This window comes from Pituophis catenifer, unplaced genomic scaffold, assembly GCF_029215685.1.
Source record: "Pituophis catenifer annectens isolate HBS135680 unplaced genomic scaffold, rPitCat1.0.hap2 SCAF_7, whole genome shotgun sequence".
Taxonomy (NCBI): Eukaryota; Metazoa; Chordata; class Lepidosauria; order Squamata; family Colubridae; genus Pituophis; species Pituophis catenifer.
In genome coordinates, this window is record NW_027256887.1 from 50,193,798 (window position 1) to 50,212,514 (window position 18,717).

The window sequence follows — 18,717 nt, forward strand, 5'->3', positions numbered from 1 at the left end:
CTAAGTTTTAGTCCTCCCTTATGCACAGAAGCCAGTTGGGAGATTTTGTACCAGTTGCTCCCCTTATGTTGTATCAGCATCAGGCTCTGCAACCCTCATCACATCATGCATTTATTGCTTCACTGTGTTGAATTAAGTGAATGCAGTGCAAAACAAGTAGATGCTGCAACCAAGCAGAATTAATGTTAACCATCAGTAAGAAAAGGCGAACTTTTTTTTTTTGTGGATGATCATATCATCTCTGAATTACTTATTCAACTCAATCTCTTGAGCCCACTTTTTTAATGTGTGGAAGCTAGAAGGTAACCCAAAATAGATTGGTTTTTTTATCTCTTCAAGATCATCAACAAACATTCCTTCCTCAGGCTCATTTTTTGTGTGTATGCTTTTCTTTTTAAAGTGAATGCAGTGCTTTCTGCATTGACTTGCTTGTCCACAGTTACCACAGACACACAGGCTAATCTATTCAGCTATATAGAATTATGGTGTCATCCAATTCAATGGCAAATTTACAGATAAATGATAATGTTCCTAAAGCAAGCATAACTGCTGGAACCATTTCTATCACTTTGCTTCATGCTACTGGTTTAGATATATTAAAATACTGTAGTTTGCTATATCTGTAATTGGGAACTATATTTTCATGTAACTTTAATGATTAGCATTATACTGGGGTTTAAGTTCCAATTTTAAAAGCTAAGACATGAATTAGAATTGTTTATAAGCTAATTTTTAAATGTTTTGTTCGTACTAATGTGGAGTTTGTAATTATATCAATTTCATTATTTAAAAAACTATTTTAAGTTAATGAATCATTCACATCATAATCAGTAGCTGAAAATGTATTTTAACTATTAATGCCAATGATTCAATTAATTTTTCACTTTCCATTACCAGATTGAATTTCACTGAACTTGCCCTTTTTTCTTCTCTCAATAGACAAGCTAGTCTCAATGAAGCAGCTGAAAAATATTACAAAATGGCAGCTGAGCTAAGACCTAATGTAAGTACTTCCTTAGAGAAAATACATTACAGAGATCTTGAGTTAGCACAGAGAGAAAACCAATACATTCTGAAGAATTATTAATACTAATGTTTTGGTCTGTAAGCATCTTTTAAAAGCAACTCACAGCAGCACTCTAATAAACCATAATATTTGTCAAGTAATTATTGTAGATAATTATGTTGATAAAGTGATTAAATATGCATGCTTTTTTTCCTTTCATTTGTGCATTTTAAATTTGGGTTCTTGATCATATTGTGAAGTAACACCCAGGCTGACTTTACTCATTCCAAAAAGTGATGGTGAAATTGTTTCATTATCAGTTGTTCTTTTCTGGAATGAGATGAGGAAAGGGGACTCCAATCTCTGTTTGATCACAAAAGTAAAAGGTATGACAGATATATTTTTGGCTGTCCTCAACATGACCTGCACACCTCAAATCTACTCCAGAGGATTTCCTGAAGATTTTGGCAGTGTGCATGAGGAGAGGCATTAAGAGTCAGTTCTGCATAAAGATCTCTCCTAATGATCAAATTCATAGAAGGGTAAAAAAAGAAACAGTGCATTGTTGTCTTAAATTTTAAAACTATTTTTTTAATTTACATATTAAAAACGGTAAAAATGATAATAGACAAGGATTGTAGAATCATGAACCTCTAAAGGACTTTTCCAAATAATTATATTTTCTAATATAATTCCATGCCTGTGCAGAATTCTCACATTAACCCAGACAAATGGCTGATCAAGCAGCCATGACTTTAAGAGGCAGGCTTTTCCATTGCTTAATAGCTCTCATAGTCAGAAAATTCCTTCTTATTTCAATTTCAGTCCACCCATTGAAGTTTGCCTTACCTTAAGTATTACTAGGAGTGAATACACAACTTCTTCCTTTGAAAGCTCTTCAAGTATTTAAAAACTACTGTCATGTTTCTTCCAAGCCTTTGCTTCTTTAGATTAAACATACCTAGATTTTTTAAAATTCCTACATGTGAACGAAACCACTCTCCTTAGAGATTATACTTAATTCCTGATTATAGGCTTCTCCAGTTGTTAAAACAGCTTAGTCATCACAATGGATAGTATATGTGAATATATTCATGTCCAATATATTATCTTAACATGGTGTTATATGATCAACCAAGATATCATATACTTTAAACATGCAAATGAGAGTAAATTTTTACTGTAAGCATTCAAATAGTTTCATTTTGCAAAAACCAGAGATTATGATTTCAAATGAAATCTGGTGTTGGAAGGAACAATATTTCTATAAAGATAGAACATTCAGGAATTGTGTTTGATGTCTGAACTTTTTTTAAAAAAACTATTATCTTGAAAGAAGGCTGCTGAAATTAATAACACATACTGTATGTTCTTAAAAAGTATAAACACTTTGAAGTATAACTCTGAAGTGTCAAATAAAAGCTGAGCAGATCATAGATTTTTCAGTCCCAACCACTGTGAGTGTCATGACCTACATCACACAATCTGACTAGTCTCATATCAGGTTTGTCAAACCTGTGACAGTTTTAAGCCCTATATCTTCATCAGCTTGTCAAATGCAGCTGTTTCTGCTCTACTCATTCAAAAAGATTTGATTAACTATTATGTGTACATTAGCATAATAACACATGCATGTATGCAAACACCCATAATAAAAGGTCTAGATATGCCTTTAGGCAAAACAAGTGCAGTTCCATGCCATGACTTTATGAGCGATGGGAAGTATTTATAGATTGTGGTTCTGCGTATGTAAATGGCTTCTATATCTTTAATCCAAAATATTTAGTTCAAAAGTCTACCAAATAAAGCAAACTGCTGGTAAAAACAAAACTTTTCTGCCATACATGGTATTTAGCTCAACAAGGAAACTTTCCTTATGCTATGCCCCAAATTTCTGGAACATATTACCAAGAAACTATATTATTTTAATGACTATTTAATTTGAAACACATTCTGGTTCTTCTAATAACAATCATGTGTTGTTTTTATGAATTATAGCATCATGTAGTTTATTACCAACCTAAGTAATTAAAATCCTGTTGTGCTTCTTTCTAAGTAAGAATATTTTATTCTTTGCTATGGTATATGATGATGCAATGAAATAATGTAACTGTGCAGAACTTGCTTAAACAATTTGGATTCCGTTTGCACCAAAATTAAAATTAGGATCAGGAGAATCAAGGTTTAGATCCAACCCCCTCATTAAGATCATGTATAGCCATGAGTTAATTATTATGCTCAAAGAAAAAACAAGCTATTTATTCTGAATCTTGGTTTGATATGTGATTATTAATAAATAAGCTTCTTCTCGTGTCTGTATTAACTCTTGATTGGTACTTGGGGAAACTCAGGTTCAAATGCACTGGCAGCTGTGTAAATTGTCAAGCCAATCAGTCTCTTTCTGTCCAACCTATTTCTTCCTAAAGAAAAGGAAGAATTTAAATCTAAGATTCTTTTTTAAAACTTCCCTTGTTTTGAGGCTTTCATTAGCTCCATCCAACCACAATACTGTCTTTCCCTTCAGGTTATTATTTCTTCACATTCCCGTTTTGTTATTCACACCTCAATCATTCTTTTATTAATGACTGAGTTATTAGTTATTAATTTTTGCATTAAACACCATTCATTCTTGTTATAGCACACACACTTCTTAAATAATGCATAACCAACACATTCAACTTTAATGTTTTTCTGGCATATGCATCTCTCATTTCCATGTAACAAATTAGCATTTCAGCATGTTACGTTTCTCCATCCATTTCCCATATTTAAGACACAGTCTGCTAAGATGCACAAATTAATCTACTTGTTTTAATTTTTTGCTGCTTAGGTATACTGGCAATTTTTTACTCCATTTTCCCTGTCACATACACTTGGTCTTTGATATATTAATTTATAGGTCCATATTCCTTGTTGCCTCATATACTTTATTTACGCTTTATTGCAAATCATTCAGATCCTCAATCAACAATATGGCCTTATTGGCATACTCATTAATTTATTTTGATCATTATCTATTCCTGTAGTATTCCAATAAGAATTCATCCAAGATTTTTCCATGCACATTGAAAAAAAACCACATACACCTCCTATAATTTTTGCATTATGTCATATTTTCTTTTTATAAGGGAGCATTAATAGTATTCTTCTAAATATCAAGCATAGGTGCAATCTTCATACGCACATTAAATTGTATCACATCCCATAAACTACAAACTATACCTTTATTTTAATATTTCTCCATTTGCCCCATCTATATTGGCAGCCCTGGTTTATTTTAGAGATTTTTTTATCCTGCCTCTATTAATTTTTTAAAAAGGTGGTGAACATGCATAATGTTCCTTATTCCTCTATTGTCCCATAACAACAACCCAGCCAGCTTTGATTCCTAAAGTGTGACTAGAACTCAGTGTCTCCTGGTTTCTAGACCAGCACCTAAACTATTACACTAAAACGGATCTCAATATTTTGCAACATTCAAATAGGCTCTCAGTGTTTTGCAACATTCTCATAGCATGTAATATTTCCGTTCATCATTCCTTCCATCATGATTCTATATGTTCTCTTTACATTCATTCTGTTGTGAGAGTAATCCTTGTTTCAAGAACTGAACCTTCTCTTTATAATTCTATTTTCACTCTAGTTTCTTACCCTTTTTAATTTTTTTTCTATATCCATTTTTGCACCCGCATATATTCAAATCTTTCATTACCTTGTATCTTTCACTAATTACCTGAGACTTTCATAATTAAATAAGTCATGCTTATAGGTTCATTCAAGTGCCATGTATACTGTACATATGAGTAGATTTGAAACAGCCACTTTAGTAAGTACTTCTCAGTGTATTATTTTCATTAATTCTTTACTCTCAGAATGGATTGATGGAATAGAATGTGTGGAATGGAATATGTGGATGACCTTGGGGAATGAGGAGAAGAGATGCTGCCTAGGAAACAATGAGACAAGAGACACAGGAACCCCCAGTGGCTTAATGGTCAGAGAAAGAAATTAAGGAAAGAGCTGTTCTAATGGCTCAAGCAGTTAAAAGTGGTGGTGGGAAGTTGGTGCCTTCAGATTTGCAAGATTCTCTTAATGTAGCAGTACAATAAAGTAGAATTTGATCATTTAGTCCTGTTTTTGCCTGGTTTACCTGGGAAAGCTGGCACCCAGTGATTTTTTCTCTTTCTTTCCCACCATTTATGACATCCAACAGAATCTCTTTTCTTCTTGTTAGCTGATTATAATCATTCAATATGTTTCATGATTTCCCTAAGGTCTCTGTACCATTCATATTCATGTTCATTGGAGCACAATATGCAGCTGTCACCAATAGTTTTCTACATTGACATGCGGAAACAAAAATCTAGATGATACAAATTCCTATATTTTTGTGTTTTCATTCATTGTCAAACTTTTTTATTTTTTCTGCAGGTATTTAACTCCATAAAGTCAGACTATTTTCATTCTGGTCAATTACTTTCCCCTCCCCCTTTCCCTTATTTTTATATACAATCAACATATTCATTTTGGTTCTAATACTTTTGTTTATTAACTCAAGGCCTACCGTTTATTTCACTTACATTCCAAATTTACTCTTCAATATGCCAAGTGTTCTGACCTGGGTCATGCTGGCAGGTGCAGGTACCAGTAAAGTCTGTTTATTGCACAGAAGACAGCCCTCCAACAGTGCCGGTAAAGCTCCACTCCAATTTTCTCCAAAGCAGCCACCCACAGTTCATGCAACCTAGTCCCACAAAATAGGTCCAATAGTCACCAGAATCAATCCTCAAGGCAAAGAGGAAGTGTGACATCCACAAACAAGATCAGCGTTCGCAAAGCAAGATTCATAGTCCACAAATAAGGTTGAGAGTCTATAAAGCAAGGTCCAAAATCTACAAGGCTGAAACTCGAATCTGAAGTCCACAAAATAGAGTTTATGAGGGCCAGGAAAGTGCATGCTGAACCAAACAGTTGTTCCCAACAAGCACACGTTCCCCTTGCATCTAGCCAAATCATCCCCTGTTCCTTATGAGGAGGGGCAGGAGTGCTTCCTCATGAACAGCGTCACAGATCTCCTCTATACTTTGCTCTGCTCTGCTCTCCATTCCCCTGGATCAGGCAGCTATTTCTTGATGCAGGGGATCTGTTGCCTTTCACCGCCACTGATCATCATCAGCTGATTCTCCTCTGCTTTTATTAGGGGAGACAGCTCCCCGATGGCTCCTACCATTCTAACCTTCTGTAAGAGCCTGGAGCCTTAATGGGGGAGCATCACACTGGAGGTAATTGATCAATTAAGAGCCAGTCCCATCTTCCCCACTGTGCATCAGTGGTGAAATGCTCCTGATTCGGACCGGATTCCCGATCTGGTAGTGATGGCGGCGGGTGGTTTGGAGAACCGGGAGCAAAAATCCCTGCCCTCCCCCATGCCCAGCTGAGCCGCGCAATCATCAGAGGCTTTTTAAAAATTATCTTTAAAAGCATTTTTTCTATAACCTCTTCACTGAAAAAATGCTTTTAAAAGTAAAAAAAAAAAAAAGCCTCTGATGATCGTGTTGCTCAGCTGGGATCATCAGAGGCTTTTAAAAGCATTTTTTTTTACAACCTCTTCGGCCAAAGAGGTTTTAAAAGTTTAAAAAAAAAAAGTTGGCCATGCCCACCCAGTCACATTATCCCCCACCAAGCCAAACCCACAGAACCGGTAGTAACAAATTTTACATTTCACCACTGTTGTGCATCTTTTCCCTCCCTCCCTCCCTATCTTTTAACTGTAATTTTATTTTTATTGTAATTCCCATTTTTATTGTTTTAAAATATTTATATTTTTTTATTTTAATGTTTTTAATACTGTAAGCGGTCCAGAGTCCTGAGATGGAGGGGGGGGGAAATAAATTGAACAAATAAAATACCTTACACATTGTTTGCACCTCACCATCTACATAATATATACAGTACAGAGAAAAATCAAAAGATGTATCATAAATAGCAGAAATAGCAGGAATTAACTGTTCGTAGTTTAGTTTGATTGGTGAGATCATGCCAGTTCAGTTCTAATAAAACTCCCAAGTGCTTCTAAATTATTAATAAGGTAACTTAATTGCTAATAACCATTGTTTTTTTTTTATTGTAAAAGTTTTACCATTACATTTTCACCCCATTTTCACCCCCCTAACCCACCCCAACCTCCCCAAACCCCCCCTCCCTAACCCCCCCTAACCCTCCCCTCCCCCCCGGACTTCCATAGAATGTACCCCATCATTATCCCCTTTATATAAAAAAAACCTTGAACTCTAAACCCCCCCCAACCCCCATATCATTTTTCATCTTCACATAATTCAAATATTTCTATCTTAGTATAATATAATATAATACTATCTTAATATAATACTACTTTCAGTGAAAAGCTATTTGATACTTCCTAGTTTGATATTTGTTCTGCACATAATCTATCCACTTTTTCCATTCACATTCATAAGTCTCTTGCGAGCGGTCTTTTAAATATGCTGAAATCTTCGCCATCTCAGCGAAACTGGCCATCTTCAAAGTCCATTCTTGAACAGTAGGCAAAGCTTCATTTTTCCAATATTTACCTATCAACAATCTCGCTGCTGTAATCATATACAAAATCAATTTTGCTTCATCCACTGTAAAACCCTTAACTATACCCAAAAGAAACAATTGTGGAGAAAATTGAATTTTTTTCTTCAAAACATTCTGCATGACCCACCAAATTTTTATCCAAAAAGCCTTAACTTTCTTACAGGTCCACCAAATATGATAATATGTAGCATCTGTGCAATCACACCTCCAACATTTTGGCTGAACATTAGGGTACATACACGACAATTTCTTAGGATCTAAATGCCATCTATAAAACATTTTGTAAAAATTTTCCCTCAAATTCTGCGACTGTGTAAATTTAACATTCTGAACCCAAATTTTTTCCCATGTTTCCAACATCACTGGTTCTTCAAAATTTTGTGCCCACTTAATCATACAGTCTTTAACTAGTTCAGTTTCTGCGTCCCTTTCTAACAAAACATTATAAAGTCTTTTAATATGCATTGGACCTTTCTCTTTTATATGTCTAACCAGCTCTTCCTCATGCAACATAATACCAATTTTTTGGTCCTCTTTCCATCTCAATTGTAATTGATTATATTGAAACCAAGTTAAATTAATCCCTTCGTCCAACAGTGTCTGTAAAGTCTTCAACTGCCATCTGCCCGCATCTGTAAAAAGAACCTCTTTGTATAAAAACCCCCCGAGTGACATTATATTTATATTCCACATAATATGACCAAGATCCAGCCATAGCGGTATTTTATAATCCCATTTGAATCGGTGCTTCTTCCAAACTCTCATCAAAGAATCTCTAAGTATATGGCTTTTGAATACTTTATCCACTTTGTTGTCGTAGAATAAATAAGCATGCCATCCAAATTCAAGGTCAAAACTTTCTATATTCAATATTCCAGTCTTTTTCCTTCCAAACCAATCACTTGCTGAGGTTAAAGCTGCTGCTTCATAATATAACTGTAGGTTTGGAAGTTTAAGACCTCCCCTTTCTGGAACATCTTGCATAATTTTCAATTTCACTCTCGGTTTTTTCTCGTTCCAGACAAACTTATTCACTCCAGTTTGCCAAACTTTCAATTGTTTATCACTTTTAAGCACCGGAATCATTTGAAACAAAAAAAGAAATCTTGGCAAAATGTTCATCTTAACTGCTGCTATTCTCCCAAGTAAAGACAGCTGCAGTTTTTTCCACATCTCCATATCTTTCTGTACAACTCGCCACAGTACTTCATAGTTATTTTGAAACAATTTAATATTTGATTCTGCAACCTGAACTCCTAGATATTTAACCTTTGGTACAATCTCAAAACCTGCCTTATTTTGAAATTCATGTCGTCGATCTTGTGTCATATTTTTAACTATCATCTTAGTTTTTTTCTGATTCAATCTAAAACCTGATACTATACCATAATCTTGTATAATGTCTTTCATCTGGATTATTGATTCCATCGGCTGTGTTAGGGTAACAACCAGATCATCTGCAAATGCCCTTATTCTGTAATCCTCTTGCCTTATCACTATACCTTTCAAGTTATTCGAATCCCGTATTGTGTTCAACAAGACTTCTAGTGTTAAAATAAATAACAATGGGGATAACGGACAGCCTTGTCTGGTCCCTTTTTCAATATTAAACTCTGATGTCAAACTTCCATTAATAATAATCTGTGCCTTTTGTTCTTGGTAAATTGCTGAGACCGCCTGTGTAAATTGGTCTCCAAATCCCATTTTTCTTAAAGTCTTTAGTAGAAAATTCCAGTCCACTCTATCAAAGGCCTTCTCCGCATCCAAAAAAACCAGCACTGCAGAGATCTGTTTATTCTTCTCAAGATATTCCAATAAATCTATAACTTGCCTTACATTATCCTTCATGTATCTGCCTTCTATAAATCCCGCTTGGTCATCGTGAATCACCTCTTGGATTACTGGCATCAGTCTGTTGGCTAATACTTTTGCATAAATTTTATAGTCATTATTTAAAAGAGATATTGGTCTATAATTTTCCGGTTTTTTAGGACCTACTTGTTCTTTTGGTATCAAAGTGATATATGCTGATTTCCATGATGGGAGTATTTTACCCCCTTGTTGTATATTGCAAAATAAATCTCTAAGTTGTTCCACCATTTCTGCTTGTAAAGTTTTATAATACACTGCAGTCAATCCATCTGTTCCAGGAGCTTTAGCTGTTTTCAGTTGTTTAATTGCTGCGATTATTTCCTCAACAGTTATAGGATAGTTCAATCTTTCTTTTTGTTGGCTAGTAATTTTTGAAACTCTTTTCTCTTCTAGATATTTTTCTATAAGTCCATTCTGTATATCATCTTTAGCATATAATTTAGTATAATAGTCTACAAAAACTTCTTTAATCAATTTTTGTTGAGAAATTTCTTTCCCTCCAATATCAATACTCTCAATAGTCCGCAAGCTCTGCTTCTTCCTTAAAGTGTAGGCCAACCATCTTCCCGGTTTATTAGCATTACAAAATGTATTATGTTTCGCATATTGTAAATTTGTTGCAGCTTGCTCCGCCAAGAGCATTTGAAATTGATCTTTCAAAAGTTTTATAGCACCAGATATTCTTTCATCTGTTGGGTTTTTAATGAGTAGCTGTTCCTTATTCTTTATTTCTACTTCCAATTCGGATCTTTTCTTTTGTCGATTCTGTTTGTGTTTAGAATTCATATAAATGAGTACCCCTCTCATATACGCTTTACTCGCATCCCATACAATTTCAATTGGGGTGCCCTTATTCAAGTTCATCTCAAAAAATTCTTTCATCTGTTTTTTAAGTTCTGTTATATTTTTTTCATATCTAAACAAATTTTCATTTAATCTCCATGACCTTCTCTCAGTCTTTCCCATCTCAATTTCTATCCATACAGAACTATGATCGGTTAAAGTTCTTGGAAATATCTTTGTTCTTTTTATTTTAACAAGTAAATCATCTGATAACAAGATAAAATCAATCCTGGAAAAAGATCTATGTCTATCAGAGAAAAAAGTATAGTCCAATTTTTTTGGGTTATAAATTCTCCAAATATCTTTTAATTCCAAATCTTCTTTCATATCAAAAAGAGTCTGTGGTAGTCTGATCCTTACTTTCGCCAAACTCTTTTTATCTAGTTTAGAATCGATTACTCCATTCCAGTCTCCCATTATTAAAATAGATCTGTAATCCCATTGCAATATTTTATTATGTAAAGTCTTATAAAAATGATCCTGTTGTTGGTTCGGAGCATAAATTCCAATCAAAAGAATTTGACCGCTTGCCGTATGCAATTCAATTGCGATAAACCTACCACCTTCATCTGCTTCTATAATTTTAGCAGACAATCTTTTATTTACATAAATAACCACACCATTCTTTTTTTCCGAAGTTGAAGCTATAAAATGTGTTCCTAATTTAGAGTTTATCAAGTATTTATGATCTTGAGTTCGAATATGAGTTTCTTGTAGACAAATTATGTCATTATTAAATTGTCTCAGATATGTAAATAACTTCTGCCTTTTTTGTGGTGAATTTAATCCGTTAACATTCCAAGATAAAAGCCTAATTGTCATCTTGACCTTTCTGAAGCGATGAGCTGCCTTGCCTCGCTTCTTCTGAGGTCTTCGGCCTCGCTCCCCCCATGGCTTCACTTTGTGTGGTGCTTTTAGCTCCCCTTTTAGGTTGACTTTCTTGTTGTTGTTTTTCTTTTATTTGCTTAGAAATTGCACGAGTTATGCGCTGGTCCTTAACTTCAGGGATCCGAGCTAAATCCAAAGCGGTATCTCTTGTTGACAAAATTGGTGAAGATTCTAACAGGGAGTCCTCCATAAAACCTCCTCCTCCAACAGCTCCCTGCATTTCCACTAATTCCATCTGCTTGGACTGTTGTTCCCTCTCATGCTGAGGTTGCTTTTCCTTGTCACTTTTTGTCTCCAACATTGTAGATGTACGTGGGGATGATGATCTTTCTTTAAGAATATTATAATAAAAATATTCCGCCTTCTGAAAAGTATTCAATCGATGGCTCTCTCCATTATATTTCAAAATTATACCAGTTGGGGCATCCCACCGGAATGGTATTTCTTGCTTTTGCAATTCATTCACTAGAAACCTATATTCTTTTCGATCTTTTAACATCTTAGGTGGTAATTCCTTGTAGATTCCAATTTGAGCTCCCTCCACTTGCACAGAGGAAAGAAAGGATCTTTGCAAAATATCATTTCTTATTCTTCTGTCAGTAAAATATATCACCACATCTCTGGGCAATTTTCTTTGTCTAGCCACCCATGAGTTCACTCTGTAAATTTTGTCTATTTTATAAACCACGTCTGCTGGGTCAATTTTTAACAATACAGCCAGGGCATCCGAACAAATCTGTCTCAAATCTTGCCTATCATTCTCCTTTATTCCTCGAAGCCTTATAGCAAATTCCATGGATCGAAACTGTATCATTGTAATTTCATTTTCAACTCTCTGCACTTTATTGTCCACATCAACAATTTTAGAATCAGTATCCTTCATTTTGACATTAACTTCTGATTTAAATTCTTCCAGTTTGGAATCCACTTTGGTAATGGTTTCTGCCAAATCAGAAACCACATTTGACAATTTGTCAGACACCTTGTCATAATTCTCTTTCATTGCCTCTTTAAATTCATTAATTTCTTTCTTCATTTCCTGTTGTGATTTTTGAAATTTATCATCCAGAGCCTGGGTAATAAAATCTTTCAAACTTTGAACATCAAAATCCTTTCCCTCACTCTGCTGACTGGGAGGGGGCTGCTGTTCCGGTTTGTGAGTGGGAGATCCCTCCCCTGCAGCCTTTCCTTCCTGTTTCTTTGAAGCCATTCTGCCAAGTAAATTAACTTTTCTGAAAAAAGGAAGTCTTTTCCCCCCCCCCTTTGCACCTCCACAAAGTCCTTTAAAAAAGTCCCCCAGATTTGATCAAATTAGAAATTAAATAAGCTGGAGCAAGCTCAGGTTTATTTTAAAAAGGAATTTTTCTTCCACTCTTCTCTGTTCGCTTGCTACAAGCAATGCTACAATGTAGCTTGTTGAAATAGCTTTGCGAGATCACTCTCCCTTTCAGCTCGTTAACACTGGAACGGCGCCATTTTTTCAAGCCGTTTCCGCTCGCTCTAACTTTTCCCAAATCAGAAGTTCAAAAGCAAAGAAATACTTGCAGTTTCTTGGTTTAGGGGTTGAGGTTGTATTATAGCAAAATTATTTTTTAAATGTTTGCTGCAGCCGGCTTGCTCTGACAGGCAGAGTCGTCCCACGCCGTCCGGAGTCTCCGCAAGTTAAAAGGGAGCCGCGCCCGTTTCCTCCCCAGTAGCAGACTTCTGGGGGTTCACGGGGGCTCAACCTGCCTCTTGCTTCCCTCTTCTCCTCAAATCCTCAGGATTTTGGAGTTTTCAAGCCGCTCCCCTCACTTGGAGCGGCTCTACAGGCGGCGGGGCTGGCGGTCCTTCAGAAGCGACCGTCTTCGCCGGTGGCAGACAAACCCGGAAGTCCAATAACCATTGTTTATAATAGGTATAAGTAAACCGGCAATCTACCATTTAATAGATGTTGTTGGATACCAAAATTGAGGACAATTATTCTATTATCTCCTGTGTATTGCCTAGAAAACATGCGACTGCACCTTATTATGTAGGATTATTTTATACGAGTACTTGAAAATGTGTAATCATATGCTATTAGGAGCCCTCACCAAAAAAGAGAATTAGAAAAGACAGTTGTTTTTAAACACAGTAACTCTGCAAGAACAATTGAATAAGAGTCACATCCTTAATTGGAATTCAGTTTCCTATTTTATAATAGTGAGTCTTAGTAGTCCCTTAGAAACAACACAGTGGGTCCTAAACTGTCTGTGTCATTTTATCTCCAAAAGTATCATCTGTGACTTTTAACCGTACTTCTTTGATATCGATCAAAAATAAATAGTCCATGAAATGTTAGATACATAGCAATGTAGTAGCATCTGAGATTTAAACTTTGGTTTGAACTCAGTTAAAAAAGGGTTTTTTTTGTTTTTTTTTTACAAGATTTTTATTCTTGTAAACTATCTGGCCCTTATTCAGCAAAGAATCTAATATTGTATTAGTTAGTTAGAATAGAGGATAAATTGTATTAATTTACATTGACATATGGCTTCCCATCTAACCAATGTGATTCTGGGCAGCTAACACGGATTGAAATAGAATTATAAGCACAATGTCTATTGAAAAAAATTAAGAACACCATTCTCACTTGATTTTCAGCAAGTGGCTCTTAAGATACCATCCATAATTTTTTTTTAATGCAGTGCTTAACCTTTCTGCTTATTTATAGTATATTTTGAGAATAACTGTAAATACATCCTTTCTTCATATGGAGTATGTTTAAACTTTGGGAGCCACCTTTAAGGATTAGCATGTTAAAGTTCAGACGAATTCATAGTGACCAAGGACCTGAAAAATCATGTTCAAATTGCATAGGTCTCAAAATATTTTGACGATATATTACAAAACAAAAACTCTCATGAGTTTCATGATAATTGCTGTAATTTTGTATGAATAGTGTTGGACTGTTTCAGCTACTACTGATTGGAAAAGCAGAATTATATTTGATATTTGATCCAGGATGAATCAATTATATTTTGGGATGATTTGGGATATTTAAGATTCTACAATAAATTTTCTACGAGTTAATTACAATAACAGTTTGTTAACAGAGGGGGTCCAGGACAACTCGCCGCGGGAGAATTCAATGCTGTATTAAGCATTTCATTCAGGTACTTTTATTATTGGTGACCACATTTTTGTTGAAATTATTGTAACTCTTGTATTTCTGGATTGATCTTATTTTATTATTATTGGCTACAGTTCTGTTGAAATTAATTTAAATTTTGTATTTGTTGAATTATCCCGCAGCAAGTTGTCCCGTGGTGAGTTGGCCATGGCAAATTGGCTAGCGCAAGATGTCACATTCTGAACAGAGGTTTTGAAACTTTAATCTTGCCTTTCTTATTATTGTTCTTCCTGTTAACTATTTGCTTATTAATATACTATATAGATGTCAGGCTAGTAAATTACAAATGGATTTAATAGTTTAAAAATTTGGGGGGGCTGTTTCACAAGGGATAGGAAACTAATATTGTTGTGATATATTAATCAATATTCAACTGGGAGGGTAATATGTGTATATGTGTTGGGTTTTTTTAATGCACTTTTTAAAAATTGTTTTGTGGCTTTTTGTCTTTTTTTAAAAATTTTTTTTGAAGTTTTGTATTTTTTTATTTTAACATATTTTTGAATAAAATAAAAATAGAAAAAAAGCAAAAGCAAAAATATCACCATATATTTTCAGCTGCACCACAGAATGAGTGTAGAAACTAGGAATACACACACACACTGTCTCATGTGTTGTTCCCTTATGTTATATAAATCACTGTTTTCTCACTTTATCTACAATATGGGAAGTAATACTACTTTCTGTAGCTAATGGCAGAGTAAAAACTTGTGGTTATACAATTACTGACAGCCCTAGCTAGCATAGAATCCTATTATCAGAGTTCAGCAATATGCCTGCATGTTTACCATCTCTGTCTTAATAAAATTATTGATGCAATTAGTTTTGGATTAATTAATTTGTTTTGGATTAATTGAGTACATTAATCATTTGAAAGCATTATATAAATGTTAACTATTGTTGCTGGCTGATGCAGAGTAAAAGCAACTAATGTTCTAATTTAATCTACTTATTTTTAAATCCTGTTTTGCAAGTTTTAGAAGCACATCATTTTCTAGGCTGCCATTTCAGAACAGAGATGGATAAACATTTAGTCATATGAACTGCCCTCCGTAGTCTTGGGTTGCTGCCCACTTACAATCTAGTTCCACAAATTAGGGATGATCAGCTATGTATATTTTGTTATTTTCCTATACTTGATTTTTTTTTAAAAAAATCACTTTTTATTGCATATTTTGAGGAGCTCTTATTTTTACTCATCCTTATTTTTCTTATGCCTTTTCATCACAATTTGATCCCAAGATACGTATGTACATTCCTATCATGTGATTTAATGTCCATTTTGGATTCTCCCCAATATTATTATTTCTTAATAATAGAAAAAAGCTTCTTTCCCCCGATTCGACTTTACACCTGAAACAGTTAAGTTTTTGTTTGTTTGTATGTTTGGCTGCATTTTTCAAAATGGGTCCCTGTACTTTGGCATTAGGCAATCGGCCAAATTTGAGATGAAATCCATATTAACCAGAACAAGAGCACATGAAAAACTGGCCATTATCGAAAATATAATTGGAAAGCCACACACAGATATATCACAAGTCTATATACATGGAAAATAAATTACTTGGTAGTTCAAAAAGTGATGACCAGGAGCTCAACTGCACCTATGTGTACTGTAATTGCATACAAAGTATACATCCCTTAAATAGCATTGAAATGTTCCAATGTTATGTTTGGAAAGTGTCCTATTCAGTAGCTTTCCAGTCTTTCTCGCCTTTCTGTTTGCAAGCCTGGGTCTTGGCAAGCACATGTAGTATATCTCTTAAGGGCTATTTAAAATTGGCACAGTATTCTCCTTACGATAGTTAATTAAATGGTGCCTGTGCCAAGAAACCAAATCTAGCTTTAAGTTTGTGTGTGTGTATGTATATGTATCTTTGCTAACTGATAATATAATACTTCACTGCTCTATTTAAATTTTGAAAGCAATATTGCTAAACTTTCGACATATGCATATAATTTGATGTCACAATGTCTAGTGAAACCTTGACAAAGGACTGTAAACCAGAGAATTTAAAGTATATATGCACAGCAATATTATATCGGTATTCTAAAATCTCGAATCTTGGAGCACAGCTGAGTGTTCTCTCTCCCTCATTGGGGAAGTTCTTTCACAATATCAAGCATGTTTTGGCACTGAGAAATAACGAGCACACCTTCATCCTTCTCCCCTAAGTCCTTAGGATTGGTTCTGCCATTTCTAATTTAGTGACCAAATATGGCAAATTACTGCATCTCATGTAAAACTATGGCTTAGACATTAGTGAAGGGAAAGAAAAACAGAGACTCATTCATTTTGGTTCAAAGAATGGGTTTTGGCAGCACAATTGAACATCTTTCCTCTTTTTATGCAAGGAAAGAAAAGCAGCTGTTGCTTTAAACCATTTTGTTTTCATCACAAAAGTAAAAACTCCTGTTTTCACACAGTACATACATTTCATATTCTTTATAATTGGCATGTCACTTTCTGACTTTTATTTATTTACATTTTAAAATCCATATTTCCTTTCCTTTTCTATTTCATGATTTAGAATAGATTCGTACAGCTTTCTTGCAGAGTGCAAACCTACAGAAGTTTAAAAAAACATTCTTCCAGGAAGCAGTTTGATTCCCAGTCAAGTCTACCCCCCACCCCCGTGTTCCCTGAAGTCTCCTACCTAAACCCAGCCAAGGTTTGTTTCAGAGGTAGACCAGGTCAGCATGAGGCTGTAACCACTTAAGACCATATGTCAGATTAATCTTGAAAATACACCGGGTAAGGATTTCTTTTTCTGATGAATGCAATATGGTGACGCCGAATCACTGGAATAAAAATTACCTGTAGTAGAATAGAATAGAATAGAATAGAATAGAATAGAATAGAATAGAATAGAATAGAATAGAATAGAATAGAATAGAATAGAATAGGTTTATTTGATAAAATCCAAATAGAGCTAAATGGCCAAGTTTAACTGCTAGTTAAAGATTGGAATGGCATTGGAAGTAAATGTATGTCAAGGACTTCCAAGCACAAGCAGAACATGCTTTGCAGGTGAGCCTTCACCACAAGAACATGTGGACATTTATCACCAGACCTGTGTACTTTAATTTTCTGCTATGTAGGCTGACAACCAGAAGGAGTAAAACAAGTTTCATAGATTTATAAATCTGAATTAAAATAGTCCACAAGGAACAAATGTGGACATCAGCCAAACCACAAAGATTATTATTTGATAGTTCATTTTTTTAGATTTATATCTCACCTTTTCTAAAGGTGTTTAAGATGACAATCATGGCATGCCCTTTTCCAATATTTACTCATAAAGCAGCCCTTTCAGGCGGGTTGAAGGGAGAGAGAATGACTGGCCCCAAAGGATTCAGTCAAGCCAGTTTGTTCTAGTCGTAGTATAAGACAGTGGTCACCAATTGGTGGTCCGTGGACCACTGGTGGTCCATGAGAAAATTTTGGTGGTCCGCAGAAAAATTACTTGCATTTTGTATATTGCACTAAATATTATTTATCTTTTTAGAAAATTCATAGTGCTTCACAGGATTTAAAATTATGAATTTAGTGGTCCCTGAGGTCTGAAAGATTGGTGACCCCTGGTCTAAGACACCAGGCTAAAAAGCAAGAGGCCATGAGTTCTAGTCCCACTTTAGCCAGGAAAGTTAGCTAGGTGACCTTGGACCAGTCACTGTGTCTCGCCCCAATTCACATCAAAGGATTGTTGTTGTTGGGGAAATAGGAAGAAGAAGGTGTGTTGGATATGCTTGCTGCCTTGAGTTATTTGTAAAAATAATGACAGGATATAAAGTAAATAAAGAAAAGAATATCAACCATGCTTAGCCAACAACTTAACTGCTACTCCAGCAGTTACCTTCATCTTCTCTAAGGGGGAAAAAAAGAGATGGTCTTGCATAAAGGAAGAACAAAGTTACCCCAGGAAAAATGAAAGTCTCAGACTCCCTCTCTCTCTCTCTCTCCCTCCCTCCTTCCCACCCACCCCCCGCCTTGCATTCTTTGACATTCTTCTTTTTTTTGTATATGCTTGTAAGGTGTAGGAGATGACCAGGCTGAGCCCGAGGGAGAGGTCAAACACATAATCACACATGAGACCCTACACACCCACAAGTGATCTATGTCCAATCCACATTGGATTCCTTATCCAAGTTCCTTTAACCCATGGTAGTTCAGATTCTTGAAGAAAACTTAAATATGCAATAAATCTTTATATCCATTTGAACTGCCTTGATCTCCTGATTTTGCTGGAGCCTGACATATGGTATGGTATATCATACCAAAAGCATATCAAATCAAATAAAAAGATACCATATCAAAATTATCTGGAGAATGCATTATCTATAAAAGAGCCCC

The 18,717-nt window shown here is 35.1% G+C and overlaps 1 protein-coding gene across 1 annotated transcript in view; it reads left to right on the plus strand.

Annotated features, from left to right (window-relative positions):
• The window catches only part of TMTC2 (transmembrane O-mannosyltransferase targeting cadherins 2), a 229,075-nt gene that overhangs the window by 198,476 nt on the left and 11,882 nt on the right, over positions 1-18,717 (plus strand). Inside the window, exon 11 of the mRNA XM_070947425.1 lies at positions 940-1,003. Within this exon, the coding sequence (XP_070803526.1) occupies positions 940-1,003 (64 nt within the window). The remainder of the gene's footprint in view (positions 1-939; positions 1,004-18,717) is intronic.